Source organism: Schistocerca nitens, chromosome 5 (assembly GCF_023898315.1).
Source record: "Schistocerca nitens isolate TAMUIC-IGC-003100 chromosome 5, iqSchNite1.1, whole genome shotgun sequence".
Lineage (NCBI taxonomy): Eukaryota > Metazoa > Arthropoda > Insecta > Orthoptera > Acrididae > Schistocerca > Schistocerca nitens.
The window spans coordinates 320,115,074-320,133,498 of record NC_064618.1 but is presented as its reverse complement, the minus strand read 5'-3'; the positions used below and the strand labels follow the sequence as shown (position 1 = coordinate 320,133,498).

The window sequence follows — 18,425 nt, the reverse complement described above, 5'->3', positions numbered from 1 at the left end:
TATTGTGATTTTTGAACAGTGTATTTGCTATTACCATTTGAAATGATTTCACTTCTTTCATTGCTCACACTCCTACAGATGAGGCACTAAAACTTTTTTGGTCTTACAGTTCGGTGCCGATAGGGGAGAAGAGTCTGGTAGCACTACTCCATGGCTGTCATCCCCACATGCTCCTCCATCTCATGCTGTCAATATCTGTGGGACACCTGCAGTGTTGTATCCATGCTTGTGGCTGGGTACTCGCATGTGGGCATGGGGTTTTGGACACCAGAGCAAGTGAATTCCAATGGTTGTCCAACTGTAGCAGGAACACAGCATACTCACTCTGGCCATGGGGAACTGGATGGTGATGCACTATAAAAATCAGGTCCGTCTCTGGTAGGGTACCCAGCCACTGCCACCTCTGGACCCTCTGGTGGACACACATTGTGGCAACATCATTTTTCATTTCTCTTCAGCTGGACCTTCTACTCTCTCCCCTCCTGCTCCCAGCTGTTCCTTCCCTCTGGTTCTAAGTCCTGTTTGCCAATCCCATCCATGCCCTCATCTCCCTCTGTTTATAGGTGACCCAAGATGGACTGGATGTCAGAAAAAAATCAGGCTGTGGTAGTCCACCAATGCATCTCCCTTTCATGCCAGTACTCAGTGTGGATATGGAATGGCCTCTGCTACAAGTATCAGAGCCACCAAGACTCCGACTGCACTGCCTGTTGTGGACCTTCTGGCAGTGTGTCTCCACTGTGGATACCAGGAGTTGGTACAACTGGAGGGGTTGTCCAACTCTTCCAAAGATGTCGTCTGACTCAGAGTGCTGCCTGGGGACCTGGCCTTATGTGGGTCTACCTGCTGGGATGCAGCTTGCGGCTTCTCCATGGAAGAAGTGATGTGGTAACCCACTGGGCTATCACCTAGATGTCTGGCATCAGTGCTTGACTAGCATATAGAATGCAACAGTCACTCTGCATCCAATATTGTGAGATGTGACCATCAGGGGGAGATACTGCTGCTGAGCGACTGTGCATGATGGCTCTGCAGGCATCTCCCAGTGCATCCTGTGACATGCTTTTTACTTATGCGTTCATCTCCCGGTGATCATCCTCAATTTGATCTTGCTCATTATGGTATTTACCATACTAACTAGGACTTTCTGGAGATGTCATATCATGTTTTGTTATGTTATGAGTTACAATATTCACAGAGGACAAACAAAACATTTTATTGCTATAGTAGGCTACACCATACGTAACTAAACAGTTTGTGTGGGAGAAATAAGATAGACAAAATTTACAGATACAACAAATTTATCCTCACCTCATTCATTGATGGTCCTATACTTTTGCAACACATATATGGGTCTAGAATCTCAACAAACATTGATAATGCAAGGGGAAATGAGCATATTAAATTTGCAACTGAACCACAATTACAGTTATTGAACAGATAATTTCCCATTCTGTCTGAATCTGTGATTAAATTTTAAATTAGTTGATTAAAACAGTACTCTCATTTTGCTGGGGCTGGGTGTGCTGTCTTGTATGTGTGAGATGTGCCCTGGAAAAGTCTATGGTTTATAAATCAACAAGACAAAATATGGGAAAGAATAATTTTCAATATTTAATTTGAAACATCTTCTTAGCAGCTGCAGAAAGTAATTCATTGCTTTTGCTGGTTTCTTGGTTTAGATATGATGAAATTCATATGTATGCACTCTGGTGTTTAGTGCTGTATAGTGCTACTCTCTCTTATCATGAGTGTCATGGTGTCTTCTGCTCATTCACCAACTCATGTGTTAGGCAGGAAGCACTGTTCAAATAGCTGTTATAATCAGTAGTTTGTGGGGAAAAAATGCATAACTTTAAAACCTTTTTTTAAGACACTTGCTGTGTGTACTATCAGTTCAAATTTTAATGGCGCATGTTTTTTTTCAGTGTAGTCTCGCTGTGTAAAATATTTCAGTGTAAGTTTGAAGAGTTCCTCATATAGGTTTCAACAAATTGGACTGGGACCATTATCTTGTGAGTTTCAAGTTAACAATGGGTAACTTATCATAAGATACAGGGTGTTTCAAAAATGACCAGTATATTTGAAACGGCAATAAAAACTAAACAAGCAGCGATAGAAATACACCGTTTGTTACAATATGCTTGGGACAACAGTACATTTTCAGGTGGGCAAACTTTCGAAATTATAGTAGTTACAATTTTCAACAACAAATGGCGCTGCAAGTGATGTGAAAGATATAGAAGACAACGCAGTCTGTGGGTGCGCCATTCTGTACGTCGTCTTTCTGCTGTAAGCGTGTGCTGTTCACAACGTGCAAGTGTGCTGTAGACAACATCGTTTATTCCTTAGAACAGAGGATTTTTCTGGTGTTGGAATTCCACCGCCTAGAACACAGTGTTGTTGCAACAAGACGAAGTTTTCAACGGAGGTTTAATGTAACCAAAGGACCGAAAAGAGATACAATAAAGGATCTGTTTGAAAAATTTCAACGGACTGGGAACGTGACGGATGAACGTGCTGGAAAGGTAGGGTGACCGCGTACGGCAACCACAGAGGGCAACGCGCAGCTAGTGCAGCAGGTGATCCAACAGCGGCCTCAGGTTTCCGTTCGCCGTGTTGCAGCTGCGGTCCAAATGACGCCAACGTCCACGTATTGTCTCATGCGCCAGAGTTTAAACCTCTATCCATACAAAATTCAAATGCGGCAACCCCTCAGCGCCGCTACCATTGCTGCACGAGAGACATTCGCTAACGATATAGTGCACAGGATTGATGACGGCGATATACATGTGGGCAGCATTTGGTTTACTGACGAAGCTTATTTTTACCTGGACGGCTTCGTCAATAAACAGAACTGGTGCATATGGGGAACCGAAAAGCCCCATGTTGCAGTCCCATCGTCCCTGCATCCTCAAAAAGTACTGGTCCGGGCCGCCATTTCTTCCAAAGGAATCATTGGCCCATTTTTCAGATCCGAAACGATTACTGCATCACGCTATCTGGACATTCTTCGTGAATTTGTGGCGGTACAAACTGCCTTAGACGACACTGCGAACACCTCGTGGTTTATGCAAGATGGTGCCCGGCCACATCGCACGGCCGACGTCTTTAATTTCCTGAATGAATATTTCGATGATCGTGTGATTGCTTTGGGCTATCCGAAACATACAGGAGGCAGCGTGGATTGGCCTCCCTATTCGCCAGACATGAACCCCTGTGACTTCTTTCTGTGGGGACACTTGAAAGACCAGGTGTAGCGCCAGAATCCAGAAACAATTGAACAGCTGAAGCAGTACATCTCATCTGCATGTGAAGCCATTCCGCCAGACATGTTGTCAAAGGTTTCGGGTAATTTCATTCAGAGACTACGCCATATTATTGCTACGCATGGTGGATATGTGGAAAATATCATACTACAGAGTTTCCCAGACCGCAGCGCCATCTGTTGTTGAAAATTGTAACTACTGTAATTTCGAAAGTTTGTCTGCCTGAAAATGTACTGTTGTCCCAAGCATATTGCAACAAACGGTGTATTTCTATCGCTGCTCGTCTAGTTTTTATTGCCGTTTCAAATATACCGGTCATTTTTGAAACACCCTGTATATATACATATAGCCAAGCAGTGTAAAATCACAAGAAAGAGCAGTTCATCTTTATCTCTGCATTTATTGAATTGATAAATTTAGATCTCGCTTTCCCCACAAATGAAGCAGATGTATTGTCATGTGTTACTGGTTTGGAAAAGAAGAAACTCAGAAGTCTAAGAAGCCTAACACGCTATGTACACAATTACCATCTGTGGTTTTACTTGTGAAGCAGTATTGAATTTATTTATGTTCATTTATTAACAGAAATTACCTACTCTCAGTTCCCCATTCCTATATACAATAAGTAATGTACTATAACAGGTCAAATAATTAAACCATAGAAGACATAAATGTTAAATAAGTACTAACCTGAAGAATAAGATGAAGATTAGGGAAGAAAGTAATACTTCTGTACGGTGCTATGTTAAAAATTTTATGTCTCTGGCAAAGACAAATTACTACTCTCATAAAATATTTAACAGTGCATGCTTCACTTCAAAGAACCAGGCAATTTAAAATTAATTCATTAATAACTCCATGTACACACAGCAGCTCCCCCTCTCCCATATCAAAAGCTGTTGGCTTTATAACTCTATCCATTACATGGCTGTGTTATCACTTATCCAGATCACTATTAAAAATAAAGTAAAACTGTTTTATGCTTTTTGCTTTCCTCAAATAGGCGAATCATTAAAAAAAAACACATTGTGAAGTTGAATAATTACCTTTAAATTTGTATTTTTCCGTGTACGTAACCCACCCATCCACAGGTCAGCAAGGATTATTTGGCTACAGGGATGGGCTAGGAGTGCTCGATGATTTGCTGCTACTGCCAGGCTGAGACATGTCTGCCCACTCCAGTTCTGTAGTTCACAAGTCAACAATTGTTGTGTCTGGTCATCATCTTGGCGATAACAATAGTCCAGTAACTCCAAAGCTGAAAATATTTAAGTGATTTAATATGATAGTACAGCTACCAGTGATAATACATTAGTGCAAGATTTTGAAGTGAAGTATAGTATAGATTAAAATTATTTACTAATTTTTTTTGGCCATCAGTAGTACTGGTACTTATTAATGAGAAGATTGGATCATATGATACATTTCCTCAATAAAATAGGATGATGGAATAAGAATTAAAAAATATGAATATGTTTTCAAAGATTTGTGTTGTGGCAACAGATTTATAAACTCAGCTGGTGGCAAAAGATCATGTAAGCAGCAAGTCCGTAAGTTAATTACTGGTCTGTGCTCACTGTTTCACAGAGACTCAATTATGAAAACCAGAACCCTTCACTGGCGTCCTCTTAAGATTTATTAAAAAAGACAAATGAATGGGATACACCAAATCTAAGGAAACAAAATAAGGTTTCACAGAAACATCAAATACTTCCCTAAGAAATTTGTGGGACCCACAACTATACACTAAACAAAAACTATATGACACTTTTTAACTTTATTTCTGTGTGTCAGAACCTTTTTGTGTATCTCTTGACTTTCACTTTTGTCACTGTAATCACTTTAGCTAAGCATAAAAGGTTTAAAGTTGCTCAAGGCTTTGATCTGTGAATTTAAGACACAAATGGATAGTTCCATTTACCGAACTGCATAATTTTTTAAAGGTTTGGTCCTGCTTTTCTTGTGAAAGTTAAATAACTTTAGTGTAGAAAATAAAGATTATAGATGAAGTACAAGCTTGGTTTGGACAAGGATGTTGGAAGGAAATGAACTGTCATTTTCATTTAAGGAAATTATGGAAAACTTATGGCTGAATGGAGATTTCAGTCCTGATCCTGCTGGTTCCACATCATGAAGTATTAAATCCAAGGTGCTATTTACATGGTCCAGACAAGTGGTAGTCACTGGAGATAAGCCCAGACTAAGTAAAATGGGTCAAGGGCCCACAGTGCAATACTGCCAGTTTTTTTACATTCCTGTTAGCTGAGCTAGGATGAGTGTTGTTGCTTGTGGAGAAGTATCACCTTCCCACACAATATTTCAAGTATTTTCTTGCAAATGGTATTCACTGCAGCCCCCTTGAGCCATCTGGAACAATTGTTTTGATTAGCTATGGTACTTTCCTCCAAAAGATCCATGTTTATGAAGTCTTCCATTGCCAAAAGATTGTCCGTGGTACCTTCCTAAAAGGCATCCACAGTCTGCAATTTTGGGTGGTAGGAAATATTCCTCATTGCCTCCCCCATGTTTCCCTGTTTAGTCTTACATATGTTTTATCTTAAGTGAAAGAATGAAAATATCTCGGGCGGCAATCAATTAAAAATCATTTGTGGACTATCGTCTGCATAGCCCTCTGTTCAAACATGAACTTGCAGGGCAGCAGTCTGACACATACTTCGTGAAGCAACATAACTTATTTCCATAATGAGTATCTCAGCATTACCGACACTGATTTTCATCTACATTGGAATGTTACACAATGTTAGTTGATGGTTCACATAGATAAATTTTTGACAATGTCCATATTCACTGGAATGCCCGAAATTCCACAGGCATGCCTATGTTTTTCATATGTCTTAAATATTGATCAACTGATGTATTAAGTCATACACAGGTGCTTTTGACAATATTTCTTTACTAACTGTGCTGCCAGCCTTTTTCAAATTCTTAATGTTTTTGAATTTCCAGGACAACAGAAGGACTGTTTTCTGCTATTCTTGTTTATTGTGCTATGCATTCACTGTCATCATAATTTTGGATTCTTATTTCTCTTACAGGACAATGATAGGTTCTTATGAAGTTGCATTAGTCTTAGATTTTTAAATTAAATCCTTGAACTATCCTCTTATGTTAATGTTATCAAAAAGTCAATCAAAATGATTTCAGGGACTGAATATAAAGCAGAGCATCTGAAAACTAAATGCACATACTGGCTGTGACTTGACAGAACATAATAATCAAGTAATGAAAACTGTAAACTTACAATTCCTACTGCATGGTTCTTGCCTGCACCTGCAATCATCCCTGCTGTAAAACCTGCCCCATGCATCCACCTACTACCTCTTACTCCAGCCCCATCCCTGATAAAACCTACAATGTTAAAGGCAGATCAGCATGTGAAACCAAACATGCTGTTTGCCAAATAACACACATTTACTATGCAGCTTATGATATATGAATGACCACCACAAAATTGGCTGAATCCATGAATTCACACGGGTCTATCTGCTTTGGGGACACCCAGTAACCAATTGCTAAGCATGCTCTACAGCTTGATTCAAGGGACCAAGTGCCTTCTACACCACACAGGCCATATGAATCCTTCCACCCAGTGCTAGTTTCCCTGATTTTCAGAGAAGGAAACATGCTCTCCAACATATTCTCACATCCTGCCACCCTCTTGGACATCATCTCTGTTAATAAAGGAACTGAAGTGCCTACTACACTGCACAGTCCATTTGGATCCTTCCACCCAATAGTAGTTTCCCTGATTTCCAGAGATGGAAACTTGCTCTCCAACATATTCTCACATCCTGCTAACCTCTTCGACATTCTCTCCATCAACAACCCCTCTCCATATTTATTTCTGGTCTTGGACTTAAACCTCCATTAACAACTGCCCTCCACATTTATTTACCTAATGTCAATGGTAGTTTTTCATTATTTACTCAATTGAACATTTTCCTTTTATTTTTACCTTCATGTCCTCCCTCCACCTGAATCTCTCACTTCTTAATTGTGCTATTCCTCCACTTCTCATTTCCCTTCCTCTCAATCCATCTTTAATTCTCACTAGGGGTGGGAAAAAGGTCAGGTATCTGTTACAAATCACAGTGTTTGAGAGGTCAGAGTTTTCACGAACTTTACAGTGTTTGGCTGCAATTTCAGTCACAACCAGAAATCACAAGCAGCTAATAGCAACTAAAATTTGCATTTAACATTCAGTGTCCTGTGCCATCTGTTGGGTGACATTTGTACTTTATTCTAAAGCTTTGATCTCATGCTTTGAATGTACAACCGTGTGGTCAAAGAAATGAACCAAGAAACTAATTTTCTCTGATAAGGGGAGGTCCCCACTGGTGGGATTAACTTTTTGAAAAAAAGAAAAGAAAAATATAGTGATGTAGGTTATGGCCCCAGGTATCACACACTGCACACCTTCACCATGATAGGCCCTCACTTGCAAGTAATTGATGAAAGAAATTTCAGAATTTTGCATGATGCTCAATAGCATTCATTTACATAGACTGGTTGTGTGGTCTAATGAGTGGCATAATGACTTCTTATACAAGAGGTTGTGGGTTTGAATCTTGTCAGATGCATTAAATTTGTTGTTGTTTTTGGATCTTTATGAAATGACATTCACCATTATTTTTATTCAGTGAATTGGTTTTAATGTAATATTTTGCTTCTGTCCCTTTGTCACATCATTTTAATCACTGTATGAACTCTCATTTCTTTCATTTTTTTGTTTATATCAATCTCTTTCCATTCAAAAGTTTTCTGAATTTTATTATATTAATCTTTTATAATATTCAATTATTTGGAAACTGTGATTTATTGGTTAAAAAACAAAAGACAAAATAAAAATTTATATTGGGTGTGCAATCTTGGGAAAAATGTATTTTTTATTGCAAGATGTCCATTTTTTTGCATGGTAATCATCATACAAACATCTAAAATGTAGCTTAAATTCCTATAAGCTATGAAAAATGCAAGGGCAAGTCTGCTACATAACTTTTAACAGTCATATGTCTCTTCAAATATTGCACTAAAACTACTCTGGATGTCAACTTCTAACTGGAAGGTCCATACTTCCCACTCTTTTCAATTGCAATATCACAAGCTTAAAACATATAACCACGTCTTCATCAATAATGCAGATGAAATTTAAATGAAAGAAGTGTCTAAGTAAAATGAAACTCAAGTAAAATAAGGAATAGATGTAATGAATGCAATAAACAGGAAAAAAACAGTATGATGAAACAAAAGAAATTAAATCAAAATTAATACATAAAACTAATTACAAACACATGAACAAGGATATTCATAGAAAAAGAATGATAGGAAGAAAAATTTGATATTATGATTACAATGATGTGACAAAGGAATGGAAATAAGAAATTACATTTAAATCAATTACCAGAATAAAAATGATGATCAAAGACATTTCAATAAAGATTTGAAAATAAAAGAATTTAATGCACCTGATGAGATTTGAACCACAACCTCCTGAATGTGAAGCCCTCACCCTGTCCATTACATCGTACAGCAAGTCCACGCAACACAACTTCTTTAATGCTATTGAATGTGACGCAAAATTCCAATTTTTTTTCACCAATTACTCACAAATGAAGGCCCACCAGACTGAATGACTGCAGTGTTTGAAACTTGGGATCTTACTCTACATAACCATATAGATGGTTTCATGAAGTCGATAGATTAACGGGTGATTATTCAGTTGAGGGTTGAGAGTTGGTGAAGCCATTGAACGTGAATGCCAAATAAGGGTTAGGGTAACAGAGTGGCCTAAGATGTGGCCTAATGGTTATGTATGGGCCATATTTAAACAATTAATGCACCTTTAATCATAAAAAGTAAATCTGCAAGGTAAATTCAGAAAAAGCATGACAAGTATTTTGATGTGTATTATATACATATGACATACATAAGCTATGAAAAATGCAAGGGTAAGCCCACTACATAACTTTTATCAAATGTTTATCAGTCATATGGCTCTTCAAATATTGCACTCAAACTACTCTGGTTGTCAACTTTTAACTGGAAGATCCATACTTCCCACTCTTTTCAGTTGCAATAACCTAGTCTTCATCAGCAGCTACATGCAGAAAATTTAGGGGTATGACATGGCTTGAACAAGAAGAGGATGGAATTTTCATTAATCACTGACAGCATATTTCCCTTTCCAACTATATAATAACTTCAATGACACACTGCTGAAATAAACAGTTTGCAAACTTCACATGGGAAAACATACAACCTGGTTGCACTGATACACTTCATCTGACCAGAAATACTAGTTAGCAGATACAATTCTTATTTGCTGCTTGTAACTAATCACAGTGTAACATCTGTGGTGATAAATTCCAGAAATCGCATGTTAATGTTGCAGAGTGACACAAGTTATGAATTCTTAAACTGCAAATTTAAACTGTAGCAAATTGTAACTGAAAATCACAGTTACCAAAAAACAGTATTCAAGGAAATCACTGATATTAGAAAGTCACAGTTTAGTCCATCCATACTTAGAACTCTATCCTCTGATCATCTCAGGACTGAAGCCTTTGGCTTATAAACTCTTTGAAGTATCCCCCCTTATCTTTGTCTCCTCTTATACTCACAATAGGTGGGTCCCTCTCAACCTGGGGTCTGAGTGAGCTGCCTCTGCTTCCAAACTTTTCCAAACCTAACCTCATTCCTCCCTGAGGAAGGAACTAACATTTCCAAAAGCTAGAACTATATTTCTTGAACGTAGGAAAGGACTGATTACTACTTGCTACAAAGATGACACATTAACTTGCAGACAGGCAAAATTACCAAAAGACAGTTACATATAGCTTTCGGTTACAGCCTTCATCAGCAAAAGAGAAACACACATCATTCATACACACAAGCAAGCACATCTCATACATCTGACCACCAACTCCAGCATCCCACACTGGCCTGAGATGCTAGAGTTGGTGGCTATGTGTGCATGAGGTGTGCTTGCTTGTGTGTATGAATGGTGTGTGTTTTATTTTTGCTGATGAAGGCTGTGGCCAAAAGCATTATTTAAGTGTCTTCTTTACAGTAAGTAGCAATCTGCCTTTTCTGCACTGCTGATATTCCTGCATGGAGTTCCCATTGTTTGAAATTTATTACTTCTCTGTTTTTCAGTGCATTTGTTGATGGTAAGTAGTGGCAAGTCAGTGTGCTTCATTTTAATTTTACTCAAAAGAAATATACTGATACATTTAATTAAAGAGTACTCTTTGCTTCTAGAGATCACTTGTAGTTATTAACTGCAATAATAATTTACCAATATTTTCAAATTCTTTGCCGTAATTTCTGAGCTCTTCATATATTTCAGTTTCCAGATCATCTTCGGCAGCCTCATGAGCCATTGCTTTGTACAGTTTACAAGCTACTAAAGCTTTGGCTAATGCTTCTTCACCATGCTGCCACATGAGCAAAGCCATCTGCTGTCGCTTGGTTAACACAGCCCATGTCTAAAACAATCAGAAAAGTGATCAAACGTTAACAGAGTATAAATTTTGATGAACAAAGTTCAACATCCAATAAATTATGAAACAGAATTGCTGGCCAGTACTTAGGAGGTAAAACATGCCTATAAACACATATAGAAGTGCAATAAACACACTGCCTAGATTTCAGAACTAATAATTCCTTTGTTAAAAAGAAGTTTAAAAAGAACACATAGGTCACCCAGACCCCAGGATGAGAGAGACTCACCTGTAATAGGTCTTCCCCAAAGTATCTCTCTCCTTCCCAATGAAAGAACTGCTAGTTGCAGAAGCTAGGTAGTATGTCCCTTTTAATTTTTTATGCATCTCAATGTATCTGTCAGCAACATGATACATTTCACCTCCTGAATACTTTGCCTCATAATTTACTAATTTCCTTGATTGAATTTTCTTTTGATATAATCTTCAAATTATAGTAAATAAACCAGAACAAATGTTATTTACAAGCAAAAAAGCAAATGAAGAGAAGGAATGAAACTGCCAGGTGCAGTTGTCATATATGTGCACTCATGAAACAAAAGAAAGTGTCAGTGAACTGCTGCAATATCTTCCTTTATTTTTGGGAGGAGAAAGATGATAGGAAGGAAAGTTTTATAAGCCAAACACAGGAAGACATTGGTCTTAGTTTCATGGATCATTTATAATGCTGTTAAGATTCAAATAGAATAGAACAGAATATTATTCACTTTCAAACATGCTTGCATGCATTCGGTGTCAACAGATAAATAAATTAACATATATCTATAGTTACGACATTACATGGCCCCTTGCCTAATTAAGTTGTAACTACATTATAAGAAGCATTAATCTAAGTTTTTCCTTTAGGAATGCACATTGTTATGCAAGCTGACCTCTATTTAAAAAACTAATACAGTATGCCACATTGAATCAACATATCACATTAATAACTTCATAAAACATTACTACTTATAATTTTATGGATTTAGTGAATCAAAATTCCGAGTTCTCTATTCCTTCATTGGATGAAATGCTTTACCTTTGACCTAGGGTGCCCATAAAATAGTTTGTAGTGGGAGTGGTGGCTTGACCTGGAGGTATGGAGTATTTTTAATATCTTGGAAGACAAATGACAACTTGTTAGCAGCTATAAAAAAGTCCCAGATCAGGCCCTGTTAAAACCCTGCACAACACTGACTTTTAAATCATATTCTTGAAAGAGAAAGACCTAACTATACTATGTTTTTTTTTACTAGGGAGCTAGGGGAGGAACCCTTACTTCCAGGCATGGGTGCCCTTGCCTTTGACTGATTTCAGTATAATTTCCTAGCTAATGCGTTACACACTGACAGTTTTCACCATCAAAATCTCTTGCTTTCTATGACTGATGATAAGTTTTTATACACAGTGTCCCATGTAATGCAGCCAGTCCCAATATTTCTTAAACAGTTCAAGGCATCCAAATAAGAGTTTTGGTCAATAACAGGAGTGAGTATTTTGTTCTGTGGACAAGTACCTACTTTTGTTAAGCATTGTGACACTGATGCAGTAACTCTTTTTTCACAAGGAACTGTAGGCATTTTTAACAAAACTCCACAGACCATGGAAAGAGTAGCTTAACGACAAAGCTCACATCAATGTTTAACCACAAACATTTGGCAAGAATGTGCACAAAAATGTGCTGCACATGAGGCTAAAGTCTGAGAAGAGCATAGTTCTTTGGAAAAATTGGCGTGTACTGTGTCATTCTCTTTCTGTTCTTCAGGTATTAAAATCCAGTAAGAAAAGTACATTGCCCATTATTAAGGTATGTTATTGGTTCAATATTTGACATATTATGCATTGATCAGCATAACAATACAACAAAACACTAAACATTATGCACACTCTCATTTACCAAAATATTAATTAATTTATTGAACCACTTATTAATTATATAGAATGTCCAACCACACATAGAACACTTTAAACACTGCAGCTTTGAAAACATAACAAAATGTGAAAACTTGTGAATGGATGATCTGTTGTTGCACATGTGCAGCAGGGACAGAAAAAATAACAGTAATACCATATATAAACATTTCGTTTCCATTTTCTGTCAGATTTCAATACACTAACAATGTCTATTGTTCCTTATTGCACTACAACATCCCCAGAAATTTCTCATACTGTCTGAATATAGATGGTAACTGTGGTGCTAAATTAATTTCTCATTGACTTTTGATGAAACCAAATTGTCAGAGGTCAGTTACTTGGTGCATTATTAAGAACAGTTGCAAATTTATTATGCGTGTCTAAAGCTATAGTATTGCTGATTACACCAAGATGGCTGATTATTTTGAAACCTTGAATACCACGCTCCCTCGAAACAGTTTGCATAACAATAGTATTCTTTGTCAGAATGTGGATAGCGAAGCTAGCCTATTACTTAACAAGTTTAGAGGTAACAAGTTTGGAATTATTATTTAGTTTATTAATTACATTAGAATTATTATTTCATTTAGAATTATTATTGTTATAGTTAACAAGTTTAGAATTATTTCAGATGCCAGTATATAGACACTTAATGGCCTGAATAAGAGGCAACTGAATGACCATTAACCAGTGCAATTGAAGCTTCTTTGTACAATATTTTGAAAATAGCATTACAGTGAAATCTTACCAGCAGTTCATTAAATGGGTAATCAAAGAGGGCTGTTTCTTTTGTGGCTGGCAGTGTCTCAGCAAGCAAGCTGAGAGTCAGATTTGTGTTTCCATAATAACGTATGAATGAAGCACTGTTTCTGTGCACATGTGGTGACTTCTTCATAACTTTTGCATATATCAAGCGAAATTTTCTTCTAGTGTAGTAAGACCTTAAAGAAAGACAAATGAATTACACACAATTATACTGAATCATTTACTAAAGTAGGACATCAAATTGTACAAGCGTATTCAAAAATTAGTAATACAAGAAAGGCTTTGCAGAATCAAAATAGAACAAACTCTTAGTGGAAAAAATAAAGATAACCATTCACCTTTTGGCTGAGGCATTAAGTGGCCGACAGGTACACAAGAAACAATGAAAATATTGCTGAGCTTTTGAACAAGCCTTTGAAGAACAACAGTCTATTCCAGCCATGATGTTCCAACAACACATTAATACAAACTATTTATTTGCAAATGATTTTATAAAAATGGTTTACATAATAAACAAAAGGAAGCCATTTCGTTAGTTACAATGACTCACTATATAAGAAGTATAACTTAAATAATCACCTGTAAGCTCCACCCATCAATTTGTTTATAACTAATCCAATATCGTGTAATGTGTAAACATAGCCCCGAGGAATGTGAGGTCGAACATCACGCAATATGTAGCCCAAGGTATTCGTAGGACCTTGTTTCTGCAAAACAATAACTTATGACCAGTACCAGCAACAGAATCATAATTACATAATTGTTTATAACAAAAGTAATTTTATTGGTGATACTTAGTTAATAATATACTGTTTCCTCTATGATGCAGATCATACAAGCTAAAGCAAACTTCTTATCAGAAATAAATGTAGGATAATAAATATACATTCTAGTGTCTCATGAAGGGACACATTATGCAATTTCAAAGCAGTAATAATGATCTGGTAACCCTAGAAATGGTCATACCCTAAATGATATACAGTAAAATACGAGGTGGCTAAAATGTTGTAATGGAACCAGCACATAGAAAAATTAATCAAGATGCTAAATTCAGCATGTTGTGTCCTTAGATGCAACTCTCATTGTGTTCACCTACAGACAATTATTATGTCTTCTTTAGCGTATTTTTAAATCACTATTGTCTGACGGAATTATATTCTGGGCAGTGCACCTAAGGTAAACAAAGCATTTATCCAGCAGAAACAAGTGAAAAGCTTAGAAATATACATCTATCCATCATGTACTGCTTCTGTATAGGCCATGAAGCACACAGAGTCATTTAAGCAGGCATTCTTCCATTGCTCTTTATGTGATTTGGAATAGGATGAAATGCTATTATCTGATACAATGCTAAATACTTTCTGTCATGCATTTCACAGTGGTTTGCTGAATATGTATGTGGATGTAGATGTAAACAATGGCAGGTACACCTGGAACTTAATTACAGTCATCAGGATGCTAAGTCATTCATCATCAATATGTGACTACCATCATGAAGGGATTCTGAATCTTACTGAATGACGATTTAAAAGATGGTATCGATATTTTTTATCTTATCCAGTTATAACACATCATAATACTGATGAACAGAGAAAAACTAAGGGACATATAACTATTTTCTTATGGGGCATTTGTCTTTTCCCACAGGAATCATTGGACAACAGCAACAGAGGTGAATAGGTTTGGTACACAAATATTTTCACTATAAATATTGGCTTTTGAAACTGTAGATGCTACCTGCATTGCCTCAGATATGAGGGGGAATAGGTATAGAACAAGCCTGCATACAAGTGACAATGACTTCATCAAATCCAGAAATGTTTACCAACTTATTTTATGATTCATAGCAAAAATGATCTCTGTGCAATGCAACAAACTCAGTGTGATACATGGCAGTACCACTGTGTCAATAGTACGGAACTAAACTTTTAACAGAAGTTTGAATAATTGGTTAGGGGCATCTGATAGAATTCCAGTGAAAGAATCCTTAACATAAACAAAATTATGAGGCAGCATTTACACAAAAGTAAAATATAGCTGACACATTGAAATCTGCACGAGTGCTATTGCCCCATAAAACTGCATCAAAGTTCATTATTAATTTGCACTGTTTGAAACTTACTGTATTGTAAAGCTCTTCAAGACGAGGTATGGAAAGAAACTTCCTCATACTAACACCATTTTCGAGGAGGAGTTTAACGAAATCTATGCGATCATGTTCCAAAGCTTGCATCATGGCTTCTTCAAGGGCACCTAAAAAAGGAAAAAAGAAAATATAGCATCACTCCAGAAACTATTTTCAGGATAAGTTACAGGATGTTATTCAAGGGATCCACTTACCAGGAGGCCACTCTTGGCCATAAACAAATATTTCTGAACGTGCAATGTCCACACGATTCCATGTAAGAGCAAGACTTAATTGCTCTGAAGGAGATAAATGTTGGCTCTTAAAAAGAGCAGTAAGAATTGTTTGATCAAGTTCCTGGGATTTGCCTTCTGGACGATCTGTGATCCGAAAAACTGTGATCTGAAATTATTGCAGTTCTTGGAGAACTTTAAATAATATGCACATACAGGTAACATGCATAAATTAAATGTTAACAACAATGTACTTATATTTTTATGATGAAGCGAGTAGTCAGTTTTGTCTTAAATAAATTTTCTTTTCTAACTACTTATTACTAAACTATTTTCAAACCCGTATGTTTCAAGAAGGAAAGTGAACATTATAGAGTTTCATCCTCAGATGATTCTGTTACATTTTATATGTTGCAAAATATTCGGATGCAAATTTATTTCTTATCCTTTTCATTGCATAATTATAGAAATTTAATAGAATTTTGTGTTCCTGAAATCATAAAATTCTAGTAAGTGCAAACTGTATTCTATATCATTTTTTTCTACCTTATGATGTCAAAATTCCTCTTTTCTTGCCTCTTGTGTTATTCAACACTTCAACATAAAACGAATATGTCAGTGTTTTTCATACAGCACTAGCTGTGCAAACTCAGTTATTCACAAATTGTGAATTTAGTATTTTGTTGTGTCATGTGTATGTAAGTTTATTTTCATGATCACGTGATTCATACCCACACAGGGTGGTCCTAAATTTTCTTTGTAAACCCTTATAACATGTAGCAGGCATTGGGTAGATAATAATTTGAATATGAGCTCATTCATAGGAACAAACCATTCCCATATTACAGGAACAGTGATGTAAAATAAAGCCTTTCATTCTCCTGCATCTGTTGAATGTAACAGTGTAATATTTTACTGTGGCTAGTAATTACTGCATATTAACCAGCTAAGTAATATGATGATAATGCCCACTGCAGAGACAATGAAGTATTTATGGATCAGTGTAAATAAGCAAAGCAAAGGTACTTTGGAATGTAATTAAGCATGAAACAAATGTAGTGGGTAAGACAATTAACAATCACTCCACTGATGACAGATGAATATTCAAATCACTGGCAACTAAATTAATTGATTTATTCCAAATAGTAATAGAAAATACGCAGGGGTGGTGATGAGGGGTGAGGTGTGGGGGAGGGCCACCAACAGCTGATCCATTAGACTTACTTTTATAAGCCTTCCTTACTCCACCTGCACATTTCAATTTTTTCACCTTAACTTTTAAAGAGATAACAAATATTATTAAGTCACTGAAAAGCAAAAACTCTTTTGGCTACAATTATGTTTTGACCAAATATCTGGAATCTTGTGCTGATTTGATAATGCTTCCTTTGATGTTAACTCTGTAATAAATCAGTGAGCCAAAGTGCATTTTCTGAAAGGCTGAATTATACTAAAGTAGCACCCTTGGAGATAGGCAACAGGTCACTAACCATACAACCATCTTCCTCCTTCCAATTTCCTCAAAATTTTTTGATAAGGCTCTTTATGACAGAATACTCAACCTCTTTTCTAACTATAGAATTTTAGTAACACCACACTTTGGCTTCCATGAACACCTCTCGAAAAAGAAAGTAAAGTATGATCTTGCAAACTCAGTTCTAACAGGAAAGAAAATACTGATGGCATTTTCTGGAACTTTGCAAGGACCTATTGCAGTGACAAAAATATTATAGTGTTAACAACAACCCATTGCATGGTGACATCATATCTCAGCAACAGAAAATGAGGCTTCACATTAACAAATGATAATATGGGAATAAAATGAAATTCAGAGTGGGGATACATATGCACTTGGTCCACTCCTGTTTTTGATCTATGTGAATGAGTTACTCGATTTAAAAAACTGTAGTTTCCTGAAGATACAAGTACACTGTATGAGAGCCCTAACACATCCATACCAGACACAGTTAGAAGAATAGTGGAGTAGTCTTACGATAAATTGGTAATTAACTATTTATCTTACAAAGATCTCTTACTATGCAATTGCAGACAAACAAAAATAACCAAAAGGTATCAGAAACTGAAAACAAGTTGCACATAACAATTTGTGAAATTTCTAGAAATACAAATGGATAAGGAATTGAAATGGCATCAGCGCATGAATAAGTTAGTCAATAAAAAAGCTTAATTCTGCCTACTTTGTAAATAATAATCTGTCTCGCTGTGCTGTCCTGCAGATGGATATGGTAGCATTATTTGTATTCTTTCACTTGATAAGTTTGTAACTGAAAACCTTTCAGCAGCCTCTTCAGGAATCAAGAAATTTTTACACTCATGCACCAGTACATTTACACACTAAACGTGTTTACAGTTAATAATAAGATCAGATTTAGGAAGAACTATAAAAATCAGAACCATAATACTGTAAGCAAAAATAATTTCTACACATAATTTGTGTTCCTATTTATGGTAAGAATGGAGTTTTATATTATGCTGCAGCAATATTTATTGCAGTTACAAGGTAGCTGATGGAATCTTATGAAATCAAAATCATAAATGCATAATGTGAAGTAGTGAAGTGTTAGATAAAATAACAGCAGATGGATGCATGCATGCA

At 36.5% G+C, this 18,425-nt stretch overlaps 1 protein-coding gene across 1 annotated transcript in view; it reads right to left on the bottom strand.

Moving 5' to 3' along the window:
- The window catches only part of LOC126260425 (transient receptor potential cation channel trpm), a 198,932-nt gene that overhangs the window by 76,629 nt on the left and 103,878 nt on the right, over positions 1 to 18,425 (bottom strand). The window contains exons 8-13 of the mRNA XM_049957754.1: positions 15,791 to 15,977; positions 15,573 to 15,703; positions 14,030 to 14,157; positions 13,434 to 13,626; positions 10,588 to 10,777; positions 4,316 to 4,527 (exon numbers count right to left, since the gene is read on the bottom strand). Coding sequence (XP_049813711.1) covers positions 4,316 to 4,527; positions 10,588 to 10,777; positions 13,434 to 13,626; positions 14,030 to 14,157; positions 15,573 to 15,703; positions 15,791 to 15,977 — 1,041 coding nt within the window. The remainder of the gene's footprint in view (positions 1 to 4,315; positions 4,528 to 10,587; positions 10,778 to 13,433; positions 13,627 to 14,029; positions 14,158 to 15,572; positions 15,704 to 15,790; positions 15,978 to 18,425) is intronic.